At 42.6% G+C, this 27,362-nt stretch overlaps 1 protein-coding gene and 1 long non-coding RNA gene across 4 annotated transcripts in view; one reads left to right on the plus strand and one right to left on the minus strand.

Moving 5' to 3' along the window:
* The window catches only part of LOC102301380, a 53,065-nt gene that overhangs the window by 3,638 nt on the left and 22,065 nt on the right, over positions 1-27,362 (minus strand). For 2 of the 3 annotated variants that reach the window (XR_006055233.1, XR_006055231.1), the window contains exons 3-4: positions 25,866-25,902; positions 8,424-8,689 (exon numbers count right to left, since the gene is read on the minus strand). The exons of the other annotated variant lie outside the window; for it this stretch is intronic. This is a non-coding gene — a long non-coding RNA (uncharacterized LOC102301380). Of the gene's footprint in view, positions 1-8,423; positions 8,690-25,865; positions 25,903-27,362 lie in introns of those variants that run through there. 3 annotated transcript variants of the gene reach the window in all.
* LOC102301078 (protein Wnt-2b-A) lies at positions 14,798-26,424 on the plus strand. Its single transcript, XM_005914702.3, has 5 exons — positions 14,798-15,629; positions 18,172-18,392; positions 20,743-21,020; positions 22,627-22,891; positions 25,209-26,424. Exons 1-5 carry the CDS (start codon positions 15,445-15,447, stop codon positions 25,436-25,438), a joined length of 1,179 nt encoding a protein of 392 aa, XP_005914764.1. The 5' UTR covers positions 14,798-15,444; the 3' UTR covers positions 25,439-26,424.

Below are 27,362 nucleotides of genomic sequence, written 5' to 3' on the forward strand. Positions count from 1 at the left end.
TGTGTTCGCTAATCTGAGAGTAACTGAGGGCCATTAGCGTGCACACCAGCACACATCTGGATATACTTCTTCTCAAGCAGTTATACCTTCATAACGTCTGGCAGCCAGTGTGGCCTTTCAGTACCATCTAAGATAAAGCCAGTTAAGCCTCATAGCTCACCACCAGTGACTGACTGCCAAGATCTGACCACACACACAAACACACATACACCTGCCACCTGTTCTTGTCTTGCCATAGCTTTTATGCATTATACTTCCACCATTCCCTGCAGATAAAACATTACGTAGTCAGATCAGTCGGTCTTTAAAAGGTGCGCCATTCTTTTTCTTTTTTTATTCCTGGACTCTATTAGAACAGCTCTGAATGATTCAGAGTTCACAGTAATTCCTATTTATCTTAAATTGGGACTTGGTAGAGGTCCTCAGTTGACCCACAATTTGAAAAATGCTCTCCCTTTAACCCATCCTTCTTCTAATTGGCTGCCCTTCACAAACAGAAGGTTTAAACACCAAATGGGTGAGCAAGCTGTTAGCGCATAGTCAAAGCTGTGCGTCTTAGATGACCTGATCTCTTTGTTAGAAACGTTGGTCACAATTAATATGAGCAACCATTTAGCAGTCTTTAAGTGGGTCGAATGTTAAAAATTTATTTGACATATCCATAAAGATTTTGCAGATGTGTTCAGGAAAAGTCTTGTCTGCAGGCCCCCCAAGAGCTAACTCTGTACAGGTGGGATATGCCCATTTGCATCTCCTCTTAACTCAGTGATGAATATAAGAGAGCATAGAAGAGATAAAGAGCAGAGACCAGCTGACCAACAAGCCAATAAAAAGGCACCAATTCTGGGATTCAGAAATGACCAGTTGAGGTTTATCCAGGTGTTGGGGTTAAATCAGGGTATGCGGTCTGCAGAAGGGATGAGAGGATCTAATTCAGACCAGACCTGAGTCAAAGTAACAGTTAGGAGCTCTGCGGTGTGTTAACTTGTAGACTGGGCATGTTCTGTCATCTGTGTCTGTCAGTTACACTCAGTGGTTTCATATACTGCTGTCCACAAGCTGCCTGTGGCGAGCCAGACCACATTAATAAGATCAGAGCTTTAAGTCTTCAAACCCGAGGGCTGTGATGCGACCAGCAGAATATCAGCAGGATATGTTGTGTGTGTGTTGATTAGACATGGGAAGTTATTGTTAGTGTTTCACAGTTGCTGGTGCTTTAATGCACCATTTGGGAGTTGCACTCCTAAATTTGTTGTATTTCGCAGAGAACAAGGACAGTAAAGGCTTTCTAGAGATCCAATCCAACACTAAGTAGTTGAGTATGTTTGCATGTTTGTGTGGTACTCAAGAGTTCTGATGCATCTGCTGTAGGTTGGAAATCCAAATATTTGTCCTGTTCAGCAAATGGAAAGTGTTGCTTTGAGAATGCCCAGTTTGGTTAATATTTTGCCTCTTAAACACTTTTTTGTGAGTTTTCCTTCAATGACTCAGTATTTCTTTAGTTTAAGCTGTGACGAAACTTTAATAATGAAAGGGGAAATGAGCTCGTTGCAGATGCTGGATAACTTTTGCCTTCCTGATGTTCAGGATCAGCCTTCAGAGTCTATAACTCTAACTAATTGAACAGGGTGCTTCTAATATCTTTGTCCCATATTATGCATTATTATACCTTTATTTCACTATCGGTTTTAATTTCAGAATCAAATTCAATAGGAAGTCATCATTAACTGATTTAAGTCATTTTTAAATCAGAAAAAAAGAATAAATACCCTCCTTGAAAAGACAGTTTCAGCTCTTACACTCTGGAGAAAGAAATAGGGCAGTGTGTGAGTAAAGGGCAGAAAAGGCAGAAAAACCCACCCAGTGCTGTCCAACATGCGGAGGGCAGATGCACAGGCGGGCGCACAGGGCTCCAGAGTACAAAAGGCTGATCTAAATAAGACCCAGCTGAAGTTGCTGTTTTTGCCCCGGAGCCAGCCCTCTCCATCTCTTATCATCTTTGTAGGCATCTATTACTAATCCTATCACACCATTTGACCTCTGACTCGGTGCACAAACCTTTTCACATCTCCCCCCCTCTTTTGTTCTGTTCTGACCAGGTGTATGTGTGGCAGATCCCAGGGTAGCAGGTAAAGTATAAATCTGTAGCAGCGCTGACAACTCACAGTCTCTGGTTCCCATTTGGTTGTGTGCCCTGCAATCAGTCACTCCTCTGCTCTTTGCTTTCGATTTCTTTCTTCTTCATTCTTCTCTTAGCAGAGATGGTCCCAACACAGATCGCAAAACCAAAGAAATGCAAAACAATTTATATCATCTGTTTCCAAAACATCCACATCCCAACAAATTACATGTTGTCTGATCATTGCTAGTTACCTTCTTCATGAAAGCAGCATCACACATTGATAGTTTTAATGACAACATGAAAAGACTGAGTAAGTATAGTTCCTGACAGGTTGCAGCAGCACCTCTAGGAGGGGATAAGTTCCAGCTCGGTTCTCATAGCTCATATCAGCTTGATCAGTGAAACTGCTTAACGTGGACATGTGTTTCTCTCTGCTACAGCGTCTGTTTTAAATCCCATGCAGAGACTGATAAGGCAGTCTGTTTGATTTAAAAGACCTTTAATTTAATGTTCATGCTACGTCATGCAAATTCTGTTGTAGTCTATCTCTATCAGCCTGCAAAAAACTATCTTGATGCTCAATCTTAGTAGATGAAGCAATGCCCCCTTTAAGAAGTTATCTGGTAGTTTCAGAACTGATATCCCAAGAAACACCTGTGCTTATAATTTGCAAAAGTGGTTTTACAGATGAACTCCTGTAAATACTGGGGTGAGTCAGAATGGACATTCTCACATATAGCACATAAAATCAATGTCCATGTCAGCCTCATTCTAACGACATAAAACGTTTTGGTTTAGGTGCAGCTGGTGCCTCAGCAAAAGATCTGAGGCAAAAAAAACAGATAACAGCCCACCGCCATAGACAGTATTAAAGATGAATGCAATTCTTCTGGTTCTAAAATGCTTTCTAGTTGTATAGAAGTCTATAGAAAAACAACCCTCAGCCCCAGCACCCTCTGGAGAGGAGGCAGAGTTTGCTCTCCAGTGATTTCGCCCCTTGGAATGATCAGATCCACCTAATCCTTTAAAGCTCTGGATGTTCTTGGGTTGACATGCATCTGCAACACTGCATGGACGTTGCGGACTTTGCCCTTCAAACTGGGGTGGGTGTCCCCCTATCCATAAATTGGCTTTTGGAGGTGTATTTCAGATTTAGGGATATCACACTCGGCTCCCTTGGGAAGTGCAGACTACTGGAGAGAAGACTCCATCTTTGAGATCAACCTCAGATTCTGGACGAACAATGTGGTTTCCTTCTTGGTCATGGAACACCGGACCCCTCATGAGGATATTTGAGGGTGCATGGGTGTTTACAAAACTTTCTACATGTCTTTCTTGGACTTGTAGGGGGTGTTTGAGGATTATAAAGTATTGGGCAGTAAGTTACTTCGCCAGGGCTTTTGTTCATAAGTTTTTGGACTGCATAGGCTAATGTACTGAGTATATAATAGGGTACTGGTTTTGGTAGCCTGAGTCTTTGAATTTTGGAGTGATGTTGTTCTTCTGACAATGTGGTTCTTCACTGAACAATGACCTTCAGCTTGTACTAGGGCAGCCAAATGCAAAGCAGCTGGAGGAACATTTTGCACTTCCAAGTCTGACCTCATGGTTCACAGTTGGAAAGGAGCAGAGTTTTGAGTAATTCATGTATATCACAAGTGAGGGAAGAAGGGGGCAGAAGATTGGCAGATATTATTCAGATATTGTAGCAGACTGGCATGATTAAGAGAGACCTGAACCTGAAAGCAAAGCTGTTGATTTACTGTAGTCTTCTGTTGGAAGACTCACTCACCTACGGCCACGAGCTGCTGATAGTGACTTAAAGAATGAGATGTTGGATACAAGTTGTGGAAACAATCATCCTCCAAATTGTGTTGGGGTTCTCCACTAGAGTGAGAAGGACTCTCATATTGAAAAGACCCAGTTGAGGTGGTTTAGGCATCTGATCAGGTAGACTCTGTGAGGGGTTGTAGGCATATCCAAATTAGTGGAGACCCTGGGAAAGACACACCGGAGAGATCATGCATCTCAGCTAGCTTGGTAACACCTCACTCTCTGCCCAGAGGAACTGGTGGAGGTCGCTGGCAGGAGACAGCTCTGGGCATCTTGCTGTCCATGCAATCCAGACCTAGATAAGCAGCGGAAACAAACTGATGGATGGATCTATTGCTCTGTGATCTAATTGGACGCTTTCTGGGTTACCGGTACCTTTTTTTTCTTCAGAAAGATGAGTTTGTGTCAGGCACAAGTTTCATTGCCAAGTTAAGGACTTGGGGTGGAAAAACAAGAATGTTACAGTGAAGGAAACTCATTGAGAGAGCGAACCGATGAAACATTAGAGCGAAAGATAAGCAACAAAGAGGACCATGGAGTTGGCTTAGAAGCACAAGGTTACACAGTCATGCACAGAAACATTGATGAATGATGACCACAGTTGGTAGTGGAGTTCAGATGTGAACTGGAAGAATCCCAGTGGATCAAGGGCTTAAGTATTTGCAGTGACAGCAGTTCATGCGAGGCTAAAGGCCTGCACTAAAAAGACACACAAGGCTGCACTTGTGGCAGTATGCTGCTACAAGAAAGAATAAAAAATCCCAGAAAACTCACTGCATAATTTTCTTCCTGAGGTTTCTTCCTGCTAAAATTGAGTTTTTCCTTCCCACTGTCACCAAGTGCTTGCTCATAGGTGGTCATTTGAATGTTGGCGTTTTCTCTGTATTATTGTCTTTACCTTACAATAGAAAGCACCTGTTATTGTGATTTGACACTATTTAAATAAAATTGAATTGAATTGAATAATGGTTGTTACACCAGCATCTTTCTTTGTTTCTTTCTCTGTTGTAATCATGAGGTTAATGTTGGAAATTCACATTGTAGCAGACTATTGACGTTATAGAACAATCTACCAGCTATTATCTGTATGTGATTGGCCAGCATCAGTCTAGGTTCGTTGAGGTTGTGTTGCGTTGAAACAAAAGTTGAGTTGGGTTCCACTTATTTTGCCAGATGACCAGTTTTTGTTGGAACTTTCTGAACTGACCCACCCGTTGGATGGACAGACTGACAGGATTCAAAGGAACAACAGTGCGGGACACAAGCCAGAATTCAGTCTAATTCCAAAATGTAAGTAAGCCAAGAACCAAAAGAAACCAACAACCTTCCAATCTTCACTGATGGAAAGTTTATTTACGTAAGCACTGCTATTTGTACTTTCATTTAATTTGTTTCTCAGTTTGAGTTTTGGCTTTATGGCCATTTCAAGAAAAAAGATTCAGGGCCCATGACATGTATCAGGGATAAAAACGGTTAGTAATGCATTAAAGTCATTCACATTTTTAAAAATATAAAGTCAACAAATAAAACCTTAGATTGGGAATCTCTGACAATACAGTAAACAATAGCTCCCTCTCTACCACTCAGAGGCATAACCCCCCCCCAATAATACATAGGTGTTAATGCTAACCTAAAACTGTCACATCCCTCTTCTTAATTAGTACCCTTGCTTAAGTAGTACACCAAATAGCTACTTTTTCTCATGTAAAGATATGAGTATTTCTTCCACTGCTGCCTGAAGTACTTTTCAACCAGGCGTCAAACTCTCTGAACTTCACCATTTACTGAAACCTGGCAGCAAGAAGCCAGGAGATGCTTCCAGGATTTTAAAGCACTCCAGAGGCTGATCTAAGCCTCAGTGTATCTTACAGTGTGTTAGATCTCAGGAGACCACGAGAGGGCCCGTCCATCACGGTCAGAGAGTTTACTGAGAGCTGACATAAGGGCAACATTTCACTCTGACAGTCCAGGACAAATGCCAGCTTTTACTGGACTGCTTCAGGTAGCCACAACACATCTATTGTTAAAATATGGCGTGAAGGCCGCTGCTCTTTACCAAGAAGAAAAAAGTTTTGATTTTGATGCCGGTGGTCTCTTACAGTTTGTTTACATCAGCTTGGCATGCACGAAGGCTAATTTATGAGGCTAGCACACTGTTGTCGCTATTCCTTGCAGGGCAGTGTGAGTCTTTAGATAATGCCAGCAGGACTGTCAAGACCCAAAGATGTGCACACTTCTGATGATGACCAGTTCTCTTATTTAACAGCTTTGAACAGGTTTGTTTGTGTCAGAACATAGTGGTGACATTACTCCGGCATCGAATTTCAATATCGTTAATGCAAAAGTTGTTAGGAGAACCCACTTAATTTGAAATCACATCAATAGAACTGTTTTGTCCAGGATTTAAAGCAGCAGGAGGTTAAAGGAAAGAGACAGACTCCCAGGGCTTCTGAGTTATTCAGACAGGCCTGCTGGCTCAAGATTAGCTGGCTTTGACGTTAGTAACATTTAGAGACTACCAGAATACTTGCACTACACATAAAAATCAAAGTTCAGTCTCTAATGGGGCGAAAAGATGAAAAACCTTATAAACATCACCATTTTCCAGCTGCTTCTGAGTCTGACTTGTCAAGGGATAAGCATTTCTTGCTAATGATTTTGTCAACATTACACTTACACAATCAGATGCTCATTATACACCCCGGCACATGCTTCAAGTCTGTGTCAGTAGTTTCTCTATCAGCGGCTGTGATAACGAGGACTGATCAGTGAGTCACAATTGTACTGAAGCATCGCACGGCAATGTGTCACCAAGCGTACACAGACTTGTTTGGACTTCTGGGATGTAGAGGTAGTCTGTCTTGAGTTCACTTGCTTGTCTGTGACTGTATGTTTACATCTGTTACATCCTGTTGATCATCTTTGCATTCTTCTTTTGAATGGTGGCATGCTTTCATATTCATTCATTTTACAGGCTTGTAATCCAAAGTTCACCAGGCGTGGGCGTCTAAGTAAAGTTATTATCATTATACTTGAGTATATGGTGAAACATTTTAGCTTCCTTTATCTGTTCAATAGTTGAGAATCAAAAACTTTTGGGGGTTTTGCAACGGGAGCAGCTAAAAGTACATTTTTAATTCAAAATACAAACCCGTTAATTAACTGATGTTAATGTTACAAGCTAAGGAATGGCGACATGTCTAAGATGGACCCCGTCTCTCACCCTATTGCAGCTGGGGGAAGCTCCAGCCTCTCTGTGATCCTGATAGGATAAGCAGAAGAAAATGGATGGATATGACAAAACCCTCACAGAGCAAAACCTGGAAACAGAGAAACTTGAAAAGCTCGTATGCGACTGCAAACAAAACGGTGTCAAACCTGAGAACTTGCTGAGCGTGTCAGGAAAGCGTGCAAGACCTCTGTTGTCTGCTTTTCTCTGCCTGAGGCGACATTAGCTGCGAGAAACACAGCACACAGGAAACTGAGCCTGAACTGTTGGTGGTCAAATTGCATTGTGGGTAGGTGCTCGAGCTTTGGGAACACACACACAAACCCCCTCCCAAACAAACACAGCGTAGAGCGCGACTGTGTCTTCCCACAAAGTCACTTTTGCATTCTAAGTCTTTTGCTGTGGTTTTCCCCATTATTGCTTCTACAGACAGAGCTGCGTTTTTCAATTATTGACACCGACTCTCATGCAGACATATCAGCAGAAGCCGGCAGGTACAAATATATGGGGGTTTAATATTTCATACACAGGCTGTATATGGGTTATTGTTACTGTTTGTGCAGCAATACTAGTCTCTGTCTGAGCCCCTTTTTGTCTGCTGGGTTTGCATAGACTGGGAGTACTGGGGGTGACCACCATGCTGGACTCTTACCTCCCAGTGTGTGTGTCTGTAATACAGAATGCCTGGGACTTAACCGCATTTTTTTTATACGCTTGTGACTAACAGGAGCCAGATGTAGCTGCCTATAGGGAACTTACCATCGAAACAGCCATTTATTTCACTTTTTCACTCTTTGTAATGAGAGGGGCATGTAAGCATGTATGCTTCATGAAAACAGCTTATAAGCCACAACAGCATTTGTTATACTCTTCTTCTTAAGTAGCAGGGTTAGTATAGCTTTTTCCGTTTTGTAGAAGCACTAAATATGGGATGCATTTCATTTAGAAGACAGGGTGTGAGTGTGACCAGAGAAACATGATTTCATTGTATAAAGATGACTGAGGGTTCAGGGTGTCAGAGAACTCGCAGTCCTCTGGACATCCAACCTGGCCCTGAGCTTCACGAGGTGAAGCAAGAGCTGAATGCACATAGGCAGATTACCGCCTTCATCAGCTCAGTAGGAATAAGTATTTACTTGAATCATGAACACGACCCCACCACAACTTTCATGCTCTTTTTTATTGAACATATATTAGCACAAAAAAATGTGCACAAAGCATAAAAAGCAGGGATTGGGAAAGAAGGGAGAGTGTTAATTGAAAGCGAATGTGTCTGTTCTGGCTGCTGGTCAGAGATGGGCTGGGGTCCCAGTTGGCTTCCACTTCAAAGGCCCAACCCGCCTGTCTTGAGCACACCTGCAGCCGGTTAAACCCTGCTCTCATCACTCAGGGCGTGGAGGGACCTCTCCTACAACTCAGAGCCCTCGCCACATATCCGTGTGCCAAAGGGCCATGATGGCCTCCACTCAAGAATTCAACCTAAAATACCAGGCAACCTGTACAACCTTCAACACAAAAATGAAAACCAATCACACATTTTGATGGATCACAGAAAATTCACAGAGACTCCATCACAGGTCACAAAGAGCTCATTAAGGAGTTAAATCCAGAGAAGGGAACACATTCATGTGTTTTATTCTGTTTAATTATCAATTTTAAAGAAACGAATGTCCAGAACATTCATATTGTGACTCTTTTCAACATGAGTATAAAAATACCTCACCGTCAAGAACAATTGAAAGGAGAAGAGGAAAACGCTAGCTTGCATGTACATATTCAAATATTCTGAAATACTACATATTACATGCATGGATTATGTACACATTCATGCTCTATTAAGAACATTGATTCCTGTATGTACTGTGGTGTGAGTTGGGGGATTAAACTCTCCAGGATCCATTTTTTTAAACTGGTCTGAGCAGAATGAACGGCTCTTAATTCATCATGGAATCTGCTGGAATGACCTCGAAAAGCACAACTGATGTAGCACACACCAACTCCCCTCAGCTTATAGCTTTCTACGTGTAGAAGGAGTTTTTAAGGTAAGACTTATGAGACTAAAACACCAGGGAGGCTTAGTGAACCTAATCCAGATCAGAGTTACTTGTTATATACAGTAATCAAGGCAGAAATATGCACATGATTATTAAACCTCCATTCAGGTTTTTCCCCCTTTTCTCAGACGAAGCAACAGCTTTAAATATGACAGAGACGAGTAATGAAACTCATGCCATGAAGCTCCCTGTGCACAGTTTTTGTGCTGATGTTGATGCCACAGGAGGTTTGGAAATGTATACAGTCTGCTCTGTAGCTGAGCTGCTGTGGTTAATAACTGTTTCTATTCTCCAATAAGACCACTTACAGCTGATCATGGAATTTCTAGACTTGTATTACGTGGTATTCCACTACCACGCTCAAATCCAGCTCTTTAGAACAAATCTTTCCCCAGTGTTTGTAAAGGCAGAGTATCGTTATTTCATGAAGTTCTTAAATTAAATGGCAGGAACAGAATGATATTAAATGTCACCTTCAGTCATGATTCTTTTCAACTTGTGAATTTGCTGTAGGTCTAATACAGCTCTCATTTAATCTGTATTTTCACTTTATACCAAAGTATGAGGGAAATAGTCATCTTAGACACCTATTAACCAGTGAATGGCTCTTTCTTTCAGTCTTAGCCAGAGCTAGGAGTGATATACACTTCAATCTACAATCACCCATTCAGACAAATCATGCAAAATTTCCCAACATTGGTTATATCAAAGGCAGTGCAATAAGAAAAACGCTGCACACAAAACACAATGGAAATAGGAGAAACGACAACGGAAACACCAGAAACACTTCCCTTGTGCTTTTGGAAATCTGTTTTTCCCCATTTCTGTTGTGTTTTGTGTGCTTTTGCAGCGTTTTTCTTATTCCTGGTGTTTCCTTAAGTTGCAGTCTGTTTGGCCTCTCTGGGCCACCGTATATCAACCTGTTGCTGCTGAATACTGTCTTGAGACGGTGTAGTCCCAAAAGGACTTGACAGAGAGGCTTAACAGAACTTGAACAGCTTTATAGCTCGAGCTCAGGAAATAAAATAAAAAATGACAAGAAAAGCAACCTAAACTGAAAACTAGAACTGATGACATAACAGAGCAAACAGGGCACAATCGAGGAGGCAATGACGGCGAGATGACAACAGAGGAAAACTTAGATACACAGCATAATGAGAGGATGGACACGAACAGGGGAACAGACATGAAAGCAAGCAGGTTTTTAAAACTATATTATCATGAAAGTAATAGTTATCATCAATATCAGTTGCCATGATTCCACTAATAGATGTATTAGAAAAAAGGGAATATTCAGAAAGTGTTATTGCAGAAACCATGTTTTATTAATTAATCAAGCTTATATGAAATGCTTATGAAAAACTGATAATTTAGCTGTCATCTGCATATCCCTACAATCATCTACCCGTACACAACTATGCAAAAGCCTTATTACAACGTACCTGGGTTTTCCTTTTTTTGGACCCAGAATGGCAGATTTCTTAAACTTCAAAATAATAAATGAAAATCACGAACTGCTACATTCTTCTTTCAGTAACAATATCCACTGCACAAGTGTTCAATTCACTGATTCACTCTTCATTGTGCTACCTCAGCCAGCCACCATGTGACCAGCTGCCTATGACCTGCAGCGTACGTCACGCAGACGGTTTCTCACTAAAACAGGAAACTACTCAGCACAAAGTCAGAGTCACTCAGATGGAACAAGGACTCTGTGTGTGCTGTAAAGCTGGCCAACATTTATTAAGGTAAATTTCAAATGAGATCATTTTCAAACATCTGACTCTTTAAAAAGTAAACGTTGCGACTAGAAACGCGGTATCTAGGCAGCAAGTTGATCGCTGTGTGTTTTTCTGTGCGTATCAGTCTTTGCATTGCCCGGGGCATACCTGTTTTTTCCAAAGAAGGGCCTGAGATGTATTAAACATCAAAGAGGCCATGCAGACCTGGGCATCTCTTTGATGTCATCTGTGTCACCTGCTCTCTTTTCTGTACATGTTTATGTGAGTGCATGCTTCGGACCTGTTTAGCATGACGGCATCCTCCAGCGACCCAGCAAACGTTCTATTATAGAGTTATCACAAGCACATCTATGGACACTTATGAGTGTTCATGGCAGCTATAAAATCTATTAATGACAGGCTGTCCTGAGGATAAAGAAGGAAAAGCTCACAAGTATACAAGTATGCAGAGCTTAGGGGCCAACCATGATGTAACACGAGGGTGCACAGAGTAGCAGTTACGGATATGTGCGTGCGTGCAAAGTTTTTACACCCGTGCAAACACAGTTTTTCTCTCAATGGACATGTCTAATATTGCACAGTTTGCACCAAGGGGTGAAGTGGTTCAAAATAAGTTCTGACACCTTCTTTGAGCGCTGGCCAGACATTTCAGAAGCTTCTGGAGTTCCAGTGAAGCTGTGTTTGTTCAAGGTACTTCATCTTTGTCCACAGATCTAAATTTACAAGACTCAGATCTAGTTCTCCGGGTAGCTTGCATGCATGTGTGCCAACGTGCACACACACTTTGTGATTTGTCCGTCCCTTTAGGACTGTATATTTTTAGAGTGTGGGTAGTATTCTGACCTTTCATTAGATGATTGTTGTTTACTCAGGTAACTAGGCTAGTTCATCTTATCACCATGCCTACTTTACATTACTTTACAAGAAATTAAGACAAGTTCCAGTAAAATAATCTAAAATGATCAGTATTATGATTATAAACAGAAGCTTCATGCACTCTGAGCTGAACAATATGGTCCATTTGAATAAAACTCAGCCTATAGAGCGACAGCTCAGCCAATGGAGAGGCTACGATGTCCCGTTGACAGGATCCAATAGCGAGTTGCGTGAGATGGTGATTGTTCAAAAGCTATGCTAGAACAGGAAAGAGGATCACTGTGTAGTTCACAGTTCAATTGTCTGTAATAAATGAAACAACAGAAGTACATGTTGAGATCCCCAAAGGTCATGGATATTCTTTTCTAACTCTTTTCCGTGAAGCATGGACGATGCTTTCTGGATGGGAAACCAGGTTATAACGTATTCAAAGTGCTTTATGAGAAGGCAAACAAGGAAATTGTCTTTAAACGCATCAGCGAGTGCCGTTATGCGTCTGTACAAATTTTACTGGGAGCAAAGGAGGAAGTGAGGTGACGTTCTTGTGTGGAGAAGAGGCTGGCGTGCGTGAATGGATCAACAAACAGAGAAGACTGCTGCTTGTTCCTCATTTCAATTTAACAGTCAACATGACGATGGTTAATCCCTAACTTTATCCAAGTATTTATTACTGTAACCATGAAGATAACGGCCTCCAAACCTTAGTGAAGACGTCATTTTAACCCAAATCAGATGTCTTCAAAATCAAATTCAAACTATGCTCTTTAACAACACTTGATTAGGCTGCTTTTGTGCCTAAACCCAACCAAACCCTGAAAATCATAAAACGGATTCATTCCAAATACTGTAACACGCAGACAACAAAGATGTCTGATCAAAAAACTTATCTAGACAAGATGATTAAAAAATTGGACTTGTAGCAAATGAGTCACTTCACTGTTTCGAATGGAGTTCTTGGTATCAGTCTGAAAGATGTCTCAGCTTTTCCGTACGTCTTTGTCTCTCTTCCACCTGTCCCATCAGAATGGGAATCTGCCAAGCCTGACGACAGGCTGTTCTCCCTCCTGCAGCCTGCCAGGGGATGGGAATACACGCTGAGCTCATCCCTGGGCTGCCTGGCTGGTGGCATCCAACAACATAACTCTTCCAGCTTCACTGCATGCATCTAGGTCTCCCATTCGAGCCAGTCCTTTTTCCAGCAGCAACTTTTCCATCAGAAATTAATCCCAAGCAATTACAATTTATCGAAATATAATTTAACTAGATTAGTCCTAACCTTCAGCCTCTGTAAATCTCACCTTTATCCCCCTTTCACCTCAGCGTTTAAACAAAGCAACCCCCCTTCAGTACTTCTCTTCTGAGGAGATGGTTGCCAGATTGGACCCCGTACATCAGGGCAAACTTTTCTTCCAACTGACAAGGAGGCACTTGACTCTGTTATTGTTTATGAAGAGAAAGCTGGGGTCAAGTTCACAGGCTGGGAGAGGGAAAGAGAGGGAGAAAGTCTGTTCCAGCTCCAGCCCCAGGAGGGAAAGCATAACTCAGCCGTGTTTGTGCTTCCCTAATACCTTTTGATTTTGCAGAAAATTGTGAGCTAAACTGCAGTGCACAAATATTCTCCAGAGCTTAGCTTCTTTGCCTCACCTCGCGGCCTCTCGCAAACCTGTACCCACTCTGCCCTGTCTGGTCGTGCATGTGCTTCTCTCTGAAAACAAAGACAGTAGCTGCCTGTCTGGCCAGCTCTAAGCAGAAATACAAATGTCTACAAAAGTAGCTTAGCTTTAACACCAGCTTTGGCATAAACACGGGGAACTGTTTTCTCAAGCTTTTGAAGAAGTAACACTTTGCAGCAGCTATTGCTAATTCTAATAGTTTCAATTCCGACAGGGATTTTTCCCGATTTGTTTACGCGTTTGCTAGAATTAATGGGGTCAGCTGAAGCAACTGCGGTATTCCTATTTTCCAACGTCAGAGGCCTACAAATGTTCAGCTCCGGGCTGATGAAAACTGAATTTGTGCATGTCAAAAAGTCAAGAAGTGGTTCTTGAGCTTGTGAAAGATCTCTGGATGCTTCCGAGGTCTCTTTATCTGTCAGGAGTGATTTGAGAGGATGACAGGACAACGGCCAAAACCTGAAGACAACACGAACGCACAAATAAACATGGGGATGAAGGTGAGAGTGGTAAACTCCAGACACAATGTGTGTGTGTGTGTGTGTGTGTGTGTGTGTGTGTGTGTATCCAGCGCTGCCTCAGCACTCTCTGACTTACACATGTGGTTCGTATTTAAGCCATAGTGCTGTTCCACTGGACGATTTGGCTCTGTTCTTCTAATCGCACATTCCCTGTTTTTCTCCTTCTGCTCGGCTTTAAGTGGAGCAGATTTCATAAATATTTAGGCGTAATATAATAATATGTATAATGACTTCTCTCACTGAACTACTTTATTTATTTATCAGCCTACAAATCATTGTAATTTATAACAATATCTGATAAATGTTTTTCATCTGGGCTGGAGGTTTATTTTAGTCTCTTTTATGATCGATCTTTCAAAATGAAGTTTTTGAAAAGGGCAGGAACAGCATAATAACAGCATAATAACAGCATAATAACAGCATAATAACAGCATAATAACAGCATAATAACAGCATAATAAGCAACAGTATACAAAAGAAACAGCACAATACTGGGTCACTAAAATTATTAATCACTGGCACACAATATGTGTTTTTTTAAAGATATATACAAAACATTAAAAAAATTAGTCTTTAAAGTCGAAAACTCCTCTAATAAAAAGTAAAATATTTTTAGGATTGAATTATCTGATTTTACAGGGTTTTAAAACAAATCATTAGTTATAATCATTTCTGTCTGTGGTTACGGATCAACGGCGCACAATAGGACCCTCTCCACCTCAGCATCATCACCACCCCTCCACCCAACACGTACGCACACACACGCGCGCACCTTTCTCCATCCATCCTTTTTAATATCTCTTTCCTCGTCAAACTCTGTAACCCCTTCTTCTGCCCAATGAGCGAGAGGAGCTATCAGCGCGAACCCTCCCTCATGTCTCTCTCTCTTTCTCTCTCTCCCCCCTCTCTCTCAGCTCGGACACTGTCCACCGTGCACTAATAAAGGAGAGATCCGGTGCAAGCATCCGACCCAGCACACAGCCGACAGAACCGCAGTCTCTCGTCTGAAAACACTTGGCTCCAGCGCTGATTCGGACCCTACTTTTGCCCCTGAACCAAGTTAAAAACAAACAAACAAAACGAAAACAAGGATAAGTGTTTGTGCGGGAACTAACTACCGACACTTGTTGCTCGCCTCTCCAGGTAAACCTCCAGTTGGCATCCAGAAGCTCTCAGTGGAGAGTCTGGTGCGCACATGGCACCGACAACGCGCTCCTCTCTTTGCTGACAGCCGCGCTACATGAGCCCAAACATTGGATAATGAGGCCTCCCTGCTGCACGGCTACTCTCACACCTCACAATATCAAGTGAAGTTTGGAGTTTGTTCTGAGATTTGATTTTTTTTGGGGGCCTTTTTGGGAAAATTGGGCCAAAAAAAAAAGTGAGGAAAAGTCATGTTGGGGTTAAACAGGATTCCCAGTCTCCGTGCAGCTCAGATTCAGCGCTGTGGTTCGCCGGCGGGAGCTAGACTCTCACCCCGATCTTCTTCATGCCAGAACGCCGGTGCCAGTTCGAGGATTTATTGCGCGTGTCTGTTGTTGCTGCTGCTTGTGACGCCTCGGGTGGACTCCTCATGGTGGTGAGTCTGCATCCATCACACATACTGGCCTACCTGCTACACTGATTTATTTACTACATCATCATCATTATTATTACGCTAATGATAATTCAGCATAACGATTTTAAATAATACAATTTAAAATGCCCACAAAATATAACGGATTATTCTAACGAAACTGAAGCTTTAACTCAGCTCTATTTTCTTTCCCTAGAAAACTGTTCAGGGATCCAAAGCGAGATCAACTGTAACTTATGAAGATTATTTTAATCGCCTTTTTTCCGAAAGCAAAAAAGAAACAAAAAACCCAAAAACCTTCATTCCGGCTAATTTTTCAGCAGCGAACAGAAAAGGCGGTTATGAGGGTTTGGATCAGTTAATTTATTATCGCGGACGCACTGCACAGCTGACAGTGCTTCTCTCATCGGAACTGATGGCAACATTTTAATACTCTCTTTTTTCTTTCTTTTCTTTTTTTGTTTAGAAAATTTTATGCAGAATCTAAAAGTGCTGGGTTATAATAGTCGCATATCTGCCACCACAGATTGCGCTCACGACTGATTTTACGAGGTAGTGAATGTGAAGAAAAACTCTTAATGCGCTTTTCTGTCATCATCCAATTTAATTCCAACTGACTCGAAAATGAGCAAAGAGCAGGACAGGACGTTAAAGTAAGAAAAAGAAAATCGTATGAGTTCATGAGTAAGATTCAAACTTCTAAAATGCCTTTTCTTCGTGTCGGTGTGCTGGCCTGCCATGTTGCGGAATAATAATAGAGCGATAAACGTAATTTATGTCGGCGCTGTTGGCTGAGCGCGTGTTCAGCTCAGCTGGAGCCCGCATTGGACGAGGCACAGCAGTCATTAATTCACCAGGTACCACTCACAAACACACATGACTTCACTAAAACACCACCCAAACCAGCCGCGCGGAGCGTAGGCGAACGGGTTAAAAAATATCTCAGTGCCTGCGCACTAACATAAGTGAAAATGTCCATGCCTGTGAGTGTGTTTACAGGAGAAGTGTCTGTGTGTGGGCAGGCGTAGCGATGATGGAATGCCTAATAGTTTGTGTAGATTGAAAGCAGTTATGGGTAGAGGCTTTGACTTGGCATTACTGACTTTGGGTGGGATTCAGTGTGTAGGAGATATACTGCTTCCTCTAACTGTTCCTTATATTTATTCATAGATTTATTTGTTTGTTTGTTTTTGGTGGATGGCTGCTGAGTGGTGACATGGACAGATCAGGAGCTGTACCACCTTAGGGTGGGAGCAAAAATGTTACGGGCTGTTGTAGCCACTTCAGAAATGAGCAAAATAATATGTTCGATTTAATAAAATTGCTGTATATGTTCATCCGAAATGAAGACTTTGCTGTATTAATTGGGAGGGGACGATAAAACAGAGATGTGAGTGTGTGTTGCTGACATTCATCCTTTGTGCGTGCCTCTATCAGAAGTTTAACTTGGGTTCCTTATATGTAACAGAAAAGAAAAGTAATTTCATATTTACTTGGTCTGTTTTCTTTTTCTTTTGCATTAGTAACAAGTTCTGTCTGTGTCATTTAAAATCAGAGCCCAGCTCGGTGTCACCATGTCTCCCAGTCGTCTTCCTCTGGTGACCCACAGTGCAGCAAGTTGTTTTAGACCTGTGGATAATGATTTACTATCCTATAAAATCCACAAGTCCTCCTTACTCTCAGAAAGAGGGCGAAAGCGAAGAGAGAAAATTAAGTGTGAATTGCTGCTCTGGCACTTTCCTTTGATGAGCACTCTGTTCTTTTTTCCCTCCCCTCTAATCCCTCTCTGGGGAGTGTAGAGTCTCCAGTCTCCATCCTCTTGCCCGGCCTCATAAAACATGACCACACAGCTACAGGCTCCCTGGCCTCTCCTCACTGAACCGCCAAAGCCTTGTGACTACGAAGCTGCAAGAGGTCTCGTGCTCACGCACACACACCGAGAGGCCTATCACAATTAGAGTTTATTCTGGGCAATCTCAATGCACCATTTATCTTGATAGGACATTGTAAAAGTCTGTTTTATTATGGCGAGGGAGAGAGACTGCAAGAGGCATGCAGGGGAACAGTGAGCAAGATGAGAGCAATCAGGCAGAGGACAGAGAGGAATAAAGTGAGTAAATGGGTTCTTAGTTTGACAGGGTTATTGGAGGCCCCAGACGTCCTGCTCTGATTTGTGACAGCATGATTTCAACTATGTCTTTGGGAAACATTTAAACACAAGTACACACACAGGTCTTGTGGGGAGAGGTTAAGTGCTTATTTATTTGGAGAGCGAAGTAAATGGTTTCCACTCCCCTCCTACTCGCAAACCTTAAACTGTTAAGTGTAGTGAACTCTGACTTACAGAGGACTGGAACTGCCGCTCACCACCTATAGGTGCGTGTTTCCACTTGCGCCTACATGTTCTCATAAGGGCACCAGGGTTTAGCAATCAGTTACAATATATAATCAATCGCTCTTGCCTGCTGATTTTTGAGTACGCATGGCCAGGGGATGGTGGATTCAGTTTGAAATAGCTCTAAATGTGTTTGTTTGTTTATCGTAGGTATATCGGCGCACTCGGTGCCCGTGTGATCTGTGACAACATCCCCGGCCTGGTGAACAAGCAGCGGCAGCTTTGCCAACGCCACCCTGACATCATGCAGGCAATTGGGGAGGGAACCAAAGAGTGGATCAGAGAGTGCCAGCACCAGTTCAGACACCATCGATGGAACTGCAGCACACTGGACCGTGACCACACTGTCTTTGGACGTGTCCTGCTGAGGAGTAAGTCTGCGTGTGTGTGGAAAGTAAATGTGATGCCAGAGGGAATGGAGGGTGAAGCCAAGCTCTGACTGCCACTATGGGAATCCTCATTTTCACCTTTCTCGTTCAGTTTTTCTTCCTTTTCTTTCACTTCTCTTTGTTCTCTCTTGCTTTTCCTACTTTACATATGCTAGTACGCCGTGTTTACAGTCAGTAATGGACTGTTGTAATGCTTATGCCTCATCAATAAACACACACACACATCAAGACGTGGAATTGTCGTCATTTGGTTTTTCAGCCCCTGCCAGAAATTTCAACTTTGCTGCACAGTCATGCATACACACAGGCACAGTCCCATACATATTTTTCTAAGGCAGCGGATGTGTAATTCATCCTCTTGAAGACCTTTACAAGTGAGAACAATCACCTGGTGATTTAGCATTAAAGATTAAATGATACGTTATTCATAATGATTTTCTTTCCCAAATGCTTTCTTTGATAGTAGCAAGCATTAAATGACTATTGTTGCATTCTGAATGTAGCATGGTACAGGTACAAGGAGTGTCACTGTGATGCTAATCCTTCAAATTATATGCATGGATTATGCTTTTTGTTTCACTTTGTTGCATAGAAGGAAATCCTCCATTAGCAGCTGCTCACTGTTGTGTCGGGGCGCAGGTTGCACGAAAAGATGTTTGTCTCCGCAAACTCGGTTTCTGACATCACTGACTTTCCGTGGCCTGCTACTGCTATCCCAAGCATGTGTGGGGGCTGATGATGCATGGAACAAAAAGTAGCAGATATGGAGATAAAGGCTGCATGTGTGTGTGGGGTGGAGAGGAATAAACAGTAATGTAGATGTAAATATTTAGAGAGATATTCTCACTGTCAGACAAACATCGCAGGTTTGAAAGATGACCAGCAGTGCCCTCCCCAGCCCTCTCCCACATACAACCCCGCCCCACCCCCACTGCCCCCATCTCCTCACAGACGAAATGGGACACTCCAGTGAATACAGAGCATGCAGGTTGGATCGCACAAACTCTTAAGGAGCAGGGTGAATGTGAAGTGTCCCACCCTTAGTTAGCTAAAGTGCTGGTATTTTCATTTCGTGAAACTTAATCCTTTGACACATTTTGAGAAGAAGGTCTCGCTTCACTAATGCAGCTAGGTGCTAAAAGCTTGAAATGCAAAAGCGCTTCTGATGAATGCAGTCAGCATTACTGTATCCTAGCTTCTTCCAGGTTATCAGACAAATGCAAACATCTTTAAAAGGAGGGCGCACGCAATGGTTCAGCTAAAGATATGAAGTGCAAATCAAACATGAACATGAGAAATAAACCTGAGCGCTTTTCTAGCCTGAGTGCGTTGGATCAAAATGCAAATGTGTCAATTATGGTTTATACTTCCAGGAGCTGAATGTTTAAGAACAATATAATATATTATAATATCAATATAGGGTCAAGGATGATGCTCACTGAGTCCATCCAACTAATGACTTTTGGATTTCTGTTAAATGCCACTTGTTTTCTCAGGGCGAGATTGTGAAATCATTAGGGCTTTTATCTTTATCGACTTTCATGGCTAATTTCTGTTTAAATATCCTGACCTGGGCAAACTGACAGACCAAATAGCCAAGTTATTGCTTGTGAAATTCACTAGCAGCCAGTTTTAAAAATAGAGATTAACGACCTCATTTCAGTTTCATTTCAGGTTCTCCTGTTTGTTTTGAACTTTGAGCACAGAGACACCAAATAAAAATGGTTTTTATCCCGTCGATAAACTGTCTAAAAATGAAGAAGCTCCTTGCCTCTTGCTGCCATGTTTTTTGGATTGTTCATTCCCGGAGGTGCTGCAAAAAGCAACTGTGACCAAACACTATATCTAATTCTCTCTGTGTCTTTGGCCAAACAAAAGATGAGTCATATTCTAAAGAACGAAAGAGACCAGAAAAGAACAGATGAGCAGAGCAATGGTAGATAATGCTGTCATGACATCACCCTGGCGCTGATTAATGGGGTATCACTGTGTCTGTATTCAAACAATTTATGTGAGCAGAGGAGAGCCCCACAGCTAGGATTATTTCCATGATAATATTTAAACAGAGCTGGTGTATACTCTACTTCAAGCCTGATATGCCCTGTCAGCTGCACCTTCAGTGTCCTCATACCTAGGCCCTGTCATAGCATTATGTATATTTGTGTATGCATGATAACATGTGGGCTGCAAAGTCTTTGGAACTCAGAGAATCTATTGCATGGCATGATATGAGTAACTGCAGTTTCCGTATTCAGAAACGGATTATGTTATTCTAACCTCTACCCCCATCTAACCTCTGTTTCTCATTTGGCTTTTCTGCTTTTACTCTCAGGCAGCCGTGAAGCAGCATTCGTCTATGCCATCTCCTCAGCAGGAGTAGTCTACGCGCTCACTCGAGCCTGCAGCCAGGGGGAGCTGAGGACGTGCAACTGCGACCCACACAAACGCGGACGAGATAAAGACGATAGAGGAGAATTTGACTGGGGTGGCTGTAGCGATAACATCAACTACGGGATAAAATTTTCCAAAACCTTCATAGATGCCAAAGAGAGAACGGTCCGAGATGCTCGGGCACTCATGAACCTACACAACAACCGCTGTGGCAGAACAGTAAGTGTGTGACTGCTATGCATTAAGACACACTGAACATAAGGAACCCCTGATGTGGATGTTTCAAGCGTACATTTAACAACATTTAAAAGCAAACAGACACTTTCAGTTTTATATTCCCGACCTGGATAATCATCAGTGGCTTTCACAGTTACATTGTTACTGAATCTGCATGTGAAAACTATGGTGGCCCTGAAAGGTTAAAAACACTGCTGATTAAGAAAACAGGAGCAAAATAGAAAAATGCTGCAAAAGCACAAATAAACATATTAAAGTTCAATAAAACACAATGGACAAAAAATCTCACAAAAACAACCCAAAGAGGGAACTCAGAACTCGCATGTCAGAATTCAGGAGTGACTTCACTCCCGAGTTAGCGCGTTGCAGTGGTAATGGTAAATGGCCTGTATTTGTATAGAGCTTTTAGTAGTCCCCCCTAGGGATCCCAAAGCACACACACACACATTCACTCACTGGTGGAGGCAGCTACAGTTGTAGCCACAGCTGCCCTGGAGCAGACTGACAGAGGCGAGGCTGCCATATCGCACCATCCGCCCTTCTGGCCAACACCAGTAGGCGGCAGGTGAAGCGTCTTGCCCAAGGACACAACAACCGAGACTGTCCGAGCCGGGGCTCGAACCGGCAACCTTCCGATTACAAGGTGAACTCCCAACTCTTGAGCCAAGATCGCCCCGTGGTAAAGTCTTAAAAGTGAAAACAGGATTTGTTTTGGTTATTAGCAGGATAGAACCAGTCATGTACAGCCAGCAATGCAGCATATTTGCTCTTTTCCACTTAAAAGCACGGCTGCAGCACCTTCATGCATAGAGCCTGCTCAGTGCTCTGTGTATGGCTTATTTAGCAACTCACAAATTCACAACAGTTGCAAGTTTTAGCGTTTTAGTACTGTTTACATTCACTTGGACTGTTGGGACTTAGGGTTGGTGGGGGTGTTCCAGATTAAGATTTTGACATCTTAAATAATCTGGAAGAGCACAACAACAAATCAATAATTGTATAACATTTACCCACAGTCTTATTAGAGTCTAGTGAATAAAACACACGTTACCCTGCATTTCTTTTTCTCCCTCACTACTCCAAACATTCTGTCTCAGTGCGATCCTTCACATGTTTTGGTTTTTGTCACTTCTGCAGCTGTTTCGTCACATTAATGTCTCTCAAAAACACTTCCACTGTGTTTTGTGTGTTTTTGCTGTTTTTTTCTTAAATTGCAGTGTGGTTGACCTCTCAGGGCCACCGTAGAAACCATCTAGGCAGAGATGAAAACGGTGTTGTCTTCATATGTTAATTCTAATCCGATGTGACTCGGATTCATTACAAAATCCAGTAGAACATCTCTTTCTGGAAATGGCATCCAGCCCCATGGTAATTTGCTGATGGCAGTGACGTTGGGAAATTCAGTAAAAAACAAGCTAATTAACTCAAAACCTGAGCTGACAAAGCTAAAACTACCCACAAGACATTGAGTGTAGTAAGAGGTGCATTTAATGAGGAAATATGTCATAATTTGCATAAAAGAAAATAAAAATAAAAAATCCTGCAGTGGTGCTGCATTCTGAGAATTTGCAAAATCTCCTTCACTTAGGCGGTGAAGCGCTTCATGAAGCTGGAGTGTAAATGTCACGGAGTGAGCGGCTCTTGTACGCTACGGACATGCTGGAATGCTATGTCAGACTTCAGGAAGACGGGTGACTACCTGAGGAGAAAATACAACGGGGCTATCGAGGTGATGATGAATCAAGATGGGACAGGTCTCACTGTAGCTAACAAGGACTTCAGGAAGCCTACCAAAAATGACCTGGTGTACTTTGAGAGCTCCCCGGATTACTGCCTGCAGGACAAAGCAGCAGGTAAGACGGCAGAACTGAAAGACGGGGAAGCATTTTCTCATGGATGTTGATGGATTGCCCCGACTGTGTTATGTTTTAGTGGTGTTATGTGTATGCTGTGTGTATACTCATGCATGACTAGTGTGTTTGTGTGTGTCCGTGTGTGTGTGTGTGTGATGGTAGTCAGATAACACAGCCTGTGTGATGTCTGTGGAAGCTAATATCCTTGTACCCTGGGGAAACAGCCGTTGACGGCCGTGACCACCTGACCTCTGTCAGTCTCTGTCAACGCACACACACATATACACATGACCCCATGGTCCGGGGATGTCTTCATCAACCTTTGCACAATGCACCTGATCATTTGTGTCCGTTTCTGATTGGCTCTTTGATGGATGCATTACTATCAGACAGTTTTTGGGGCACTGACATCAATGGCCGCATCACCGAGAAGCTCCTCCCAGTTCTCCCTCACCCTTGCTCCCTTTGTCTGCCTTTTCCTTTGCCCCTCATCTGTCCTCCCCCTCTTTCTCACCTTCCCAGTGGAATCCACAGCCTAGGGACACAAGCAGCTAATTTAATTTCTGTCTGTCACAGTCTCTCTCCCTCTCTGTCTGTCTGAACTAAGCATAGCTGGAGGCCAAAGTGGGCCTCAGAGTGTGAGAGCCTGTCTGTCTGTCACGCTCCACTGTCCATTTAACCCGCACACACACACCCATACACACACATAGGGTGGCTTCAAAGGGAGCAGTGGCTTGGGAAAGGCAGTGTAACTATAGGCCACTCTACCAACACCGCATAGTTGTGTGTGTGGGTTTGTTGTTCTACGGGCAGCTTGTTGTGATAGGTAGCAGTTCAAACAGGGAGCTTCTCACACCAAACATGAGCGCTAATCTCGTTTGGGGTGACTTTCACATAAGACACAGACGATATGAAACGGCAATGGCCACACCGAGCGCTACGATACATTCACTATTGGCCAACACGTTGCACTGATCAAACCTCTGACATCTGTTGCAGAAATTTAAAAAAAGATTATTATTTGTATTACAGTGATTGCAAAGGCAAAGATAAACTTGATTATAGGACGTACTTAAAGATGGTGAATTTTTAAAAAAAAGTAAATTGTTGTACTTACATATTTCTGTTTTTAGCAGCCAGAGTACCTATCTTCTGATCATATCTTATTGTATTTAATTTGTGTTTTATAATTCAGACATGCAGCTCTGCCTCTTTGTTGCGCAGCCACGTTTCTAATAAAGATTTTGGTTGCTTGAAAAACAAGACAAAGATATTTATCAGATGTTCAACACATTGGATCCAGGTGTGCTCCTGCAGGGCTGACGTTACCTGCTTGCCTCCATGTTTATCCTTGTGCCAGAATCACTTCATACCTTCTATGGCACAATTTTCATCCTCTTTATACTTCCCAAAGACAGTTTGCTTTGGCAGGGAGACGTGACCTAACTGCTACATGCTCTTCCTAATGTTTTTCCCCGTTGTCTCTGGGTCTTGCTATGTCTTGCCACTAAACTGTGTGCTTGAGAAATCTCTCTTTTTTAAAAAAAACAAACAAAAAAAACAAGATGCTAAAGGTTAAATTTTATGTTTGCAATATATTTAAAAACAACCTGGATAAGAGTCATGTTTACCACTGTGTTATTTCACCTCTTCTTCTAGCAACACTGTAAATGTTTGGGAGCTAAGCAGACTGCTGCAGATCTAAAACGTTTTCCCCTTCTTGTTAGATATCAAGGCCTCCTTTGCATCATTTTATAATGCGCTGAATGTTTTCTGCACTGCAGGCAGCCTGGTGGGGCCGTGCTGCAGTAATACATGCAGGATGTGGTTTGCTGTTGTCTTCCTGAAATAAGCAAGTCATTGCCTGAAAAAGACTTAATTTGGACAGCAGTCTATGTTACTCAAAAACCTGCAACATTCTTTTATATATATATATATTTATAAGCTCTAAGTTATGTATTCATTAAAAAAAACATACACAATGTCTTAACTTTTTAGGAAATTAGGTTTTACTTTTGCTGACAGCTACTAACAAAAGGAGCCAATGCGTAAATGCAGCCATGTTGCGACCAGATGAATTTCAGATATGAAAATAGGAGGGGAAGACAAAAAAGAGTGTAGATAAGGATGACTGAATTATGATCAATCTAAATAATTCAGAACACTTTTAGTGTATGATATTTTATGCACAAGTTGAGACCTGTAAATCATCAGCGTGACTCTATCGATATCTGACGACAGCCTTGTGTTTAGAGCTGAGTAAGTAGCAGAGAAGTGAAACGGGACCAGTAAATTCTGTTTTGCCATTCTGTTGCAGGTTCCCTGGGCACAGCCGGACGGGTCTGCAATAAGACATCGCGCAGCACAGACGGCTGTGAGGTCATGTGCTGTGGGCGTGGCTACGACACCACGAGAGTCAAGCAAATCACCAAGTGCGAGTGCAAGTTCAAGTGGTGCTGCTCTGTGGAGTGTAAGGACTGTGAGGAAGCTGTAGACATACACACGTGCAAGGCTCCCAAACGAGCTGAATGGCTGGACCAGACCTGAGGACACGCCCCCTACGCTCCCTGCAATGCAGCCCCGCCCCTTTCCCCTGTGCAGGATATCCTGTGGAACACGGCATTCTGGGAAAGTTTGTCAAAAAGTGCTCTGCATCTCCGCCTTCCCCTTTCCCGCAACCTCGACTCAATGCATGGCTTTTCTCCCCGTCTCTGTGAAAGCACTAGAATTCAGTACCCGTCAATATGAATTAATACCCATTAGCCCCTGTTTGTGAACGGCCCTGAGACTGAACTGCTGGGATCAGATGAACAGTGATACCACCTTTGGGGTTCAGGTGGGTTAGGCTTTCACTGAAGACTCAGTTGTTGGGTTGAAATGGTTTGCTGCTTTCATGATGCTTTAAAGACGAATTTTGACATTAACTGAGCCTTCAGACATATCCAGTATTATTACAACAACATCATATACTCACATAACGTTGCTTCGTTTTGGGGGAAACACACTTTTACCTAAAAAAGAAAACGAAAAAAAGAATACTAGGTTGGACTTGGTAAGTGCAATTTGAGTGGACATCTGAGTGTAAGTTTGGCTGTGTGCGGCCAAACAGTCCAAACAGAGGACTAACAGACGACGGAGACACAGACATTGTGTTATTGGAACTTTGAATGCGACTGCAAAAACAAAAAAACAGAAGAAGAAGGAAAAAAAGCTGTTTAAAGCGATTTATTTAAGCTGTAAAGTGCTGTTTGGTTTCTCTTTCGAGGAGGACGCTGCACTACATTGGCTGACAAAAGGAGAGAGAAGAGCACTCCCATTACTGTGATTATCTGGTGTGCTCCAGTTTTCAGCTTGATGGCTGTTCAGTCACACCAAACCATAACATCAGACAGATTTCACTTCTTTGCTCTTCATCTTGCTTGTATAACATTGTGTATATTGCCTTATCTAAGCAGATGTTCATATGAAATATATGGTGCATTAGTCTGACACTGGAATCCTGGTTTTTTGTTCAGATGAGCATATTGAGGCTGCAGAGCCAGTCTGTAAACATTACATGCTGTCATAACGTGCCATGTTATTGCCATCACACACACACACACACACACACACACACACACACACACACACACACACAGGAGCACTAATAATACAATCTATGTCAGTACAAAGGCTGATTCTGTGTGGGTTGGGGAGGGTGTGTGATATCAGTCAAGGGGAGGGAAGTGTTTGATTAAAGGCCCAGCTTAAACCCCAACCCCTGCTGGCCCTATCCCACCCTGCGCTATGTGGAATTCCAGGTGGGTCCCAGGCTAATGACTAGATGGCTGTAATTACCCGGGGCTGTTGATAGCTGGTGATTGGACATGGTTGTGCCACAGAGGACCTAGTGTGGGCTCCTGCTGGGACCACATTTAATCAAAGGCTTCTTGGCCGGCTTATCAAAGGGAATACTTTTCCAGCAATCTTCTTTGCTTCAGCCCCCTCAGCTCCCCAGACTCTCTGTCCAGTTCAGTCTCAGTTATATTAGAGAGTCCAGAGACTCCCGATAAGATGTACGGGATATCACATACAAGAACAAAAAGTGGTGTGCATGTGTATGCTTTTGGAAGATCTGACAGATAAAGCTTTAAACTGCTGCTTCTTCACCACAGCTAAAGTTTGTCTTATTACAATATTTTGATGCAAGTTGTAATACCTGAAGCTGTTTCAGAAACCATCCGTTCTTCTCCTCAGCCCGGAGCGATCATCTCTGGGCTCTCTGCATCTGCAGGCTGTAGTCTGGAGACCACAGTGGTCTTTTAATAGCCATGGGAGGCCAATATCATTAGATAAGATAAGCTTTATTGTCCCTTAGGGTAATTTTATCAACCCATTCCAGTCACTGAGACTATTCTAGTGCCAGCGTCCGGTGGCAGAGTCTATCTGTGTCCTAGATGCCAGGCTGGGAGCATTCCAGTTCAAGAGTATG

The sequence above is a fragment of the Haplochromis burtoni genome, unplaced genomic scaffold (genome assembly GCF_018398535.1).
Source record: "Haplochromis burtoni strain Fernald_Lab_line unplaced genomic scaffold, NCSU_Asbu1 Contig_9, whole genome shotgun sequence".
NCBI classification, from domain to species: domain Eukaryota; kingdom Metazoa; phylum Chordata; class Actinopteri; order Cichliformes; family Cichlidae; genus Haplochromis; species Haplochromis burtoni.

What these genes read in the sequence shown, in the direction of transcription:
- LOC102301078 (XM_005914702.3), top strand. Translation starts at nt 15,445, where the DNA reads ATGTTGGGGTTAAACAGGATTCCCAGTCTCCGTGCAGCTCAGATTCAG. An exon ending in ACAACCGCTGTGGCAGAACA is followed by an intron (nt 21,021 to 22,626) that starts GTAAGTGTGTGA and finishes TCCTTCACTTAG; the next exon opens with GCGGTGAAGCGCTTCATGAA. An exon ending in CCTGCAGGACAAAGCAGCAG is followed by an intron (nt 22,892 to 25,208) that starts GTAAGACGGCAG and finishes ATTCTGTTGCAG; the next exon opens with GTTCCCTGGGCACAGCCGGA.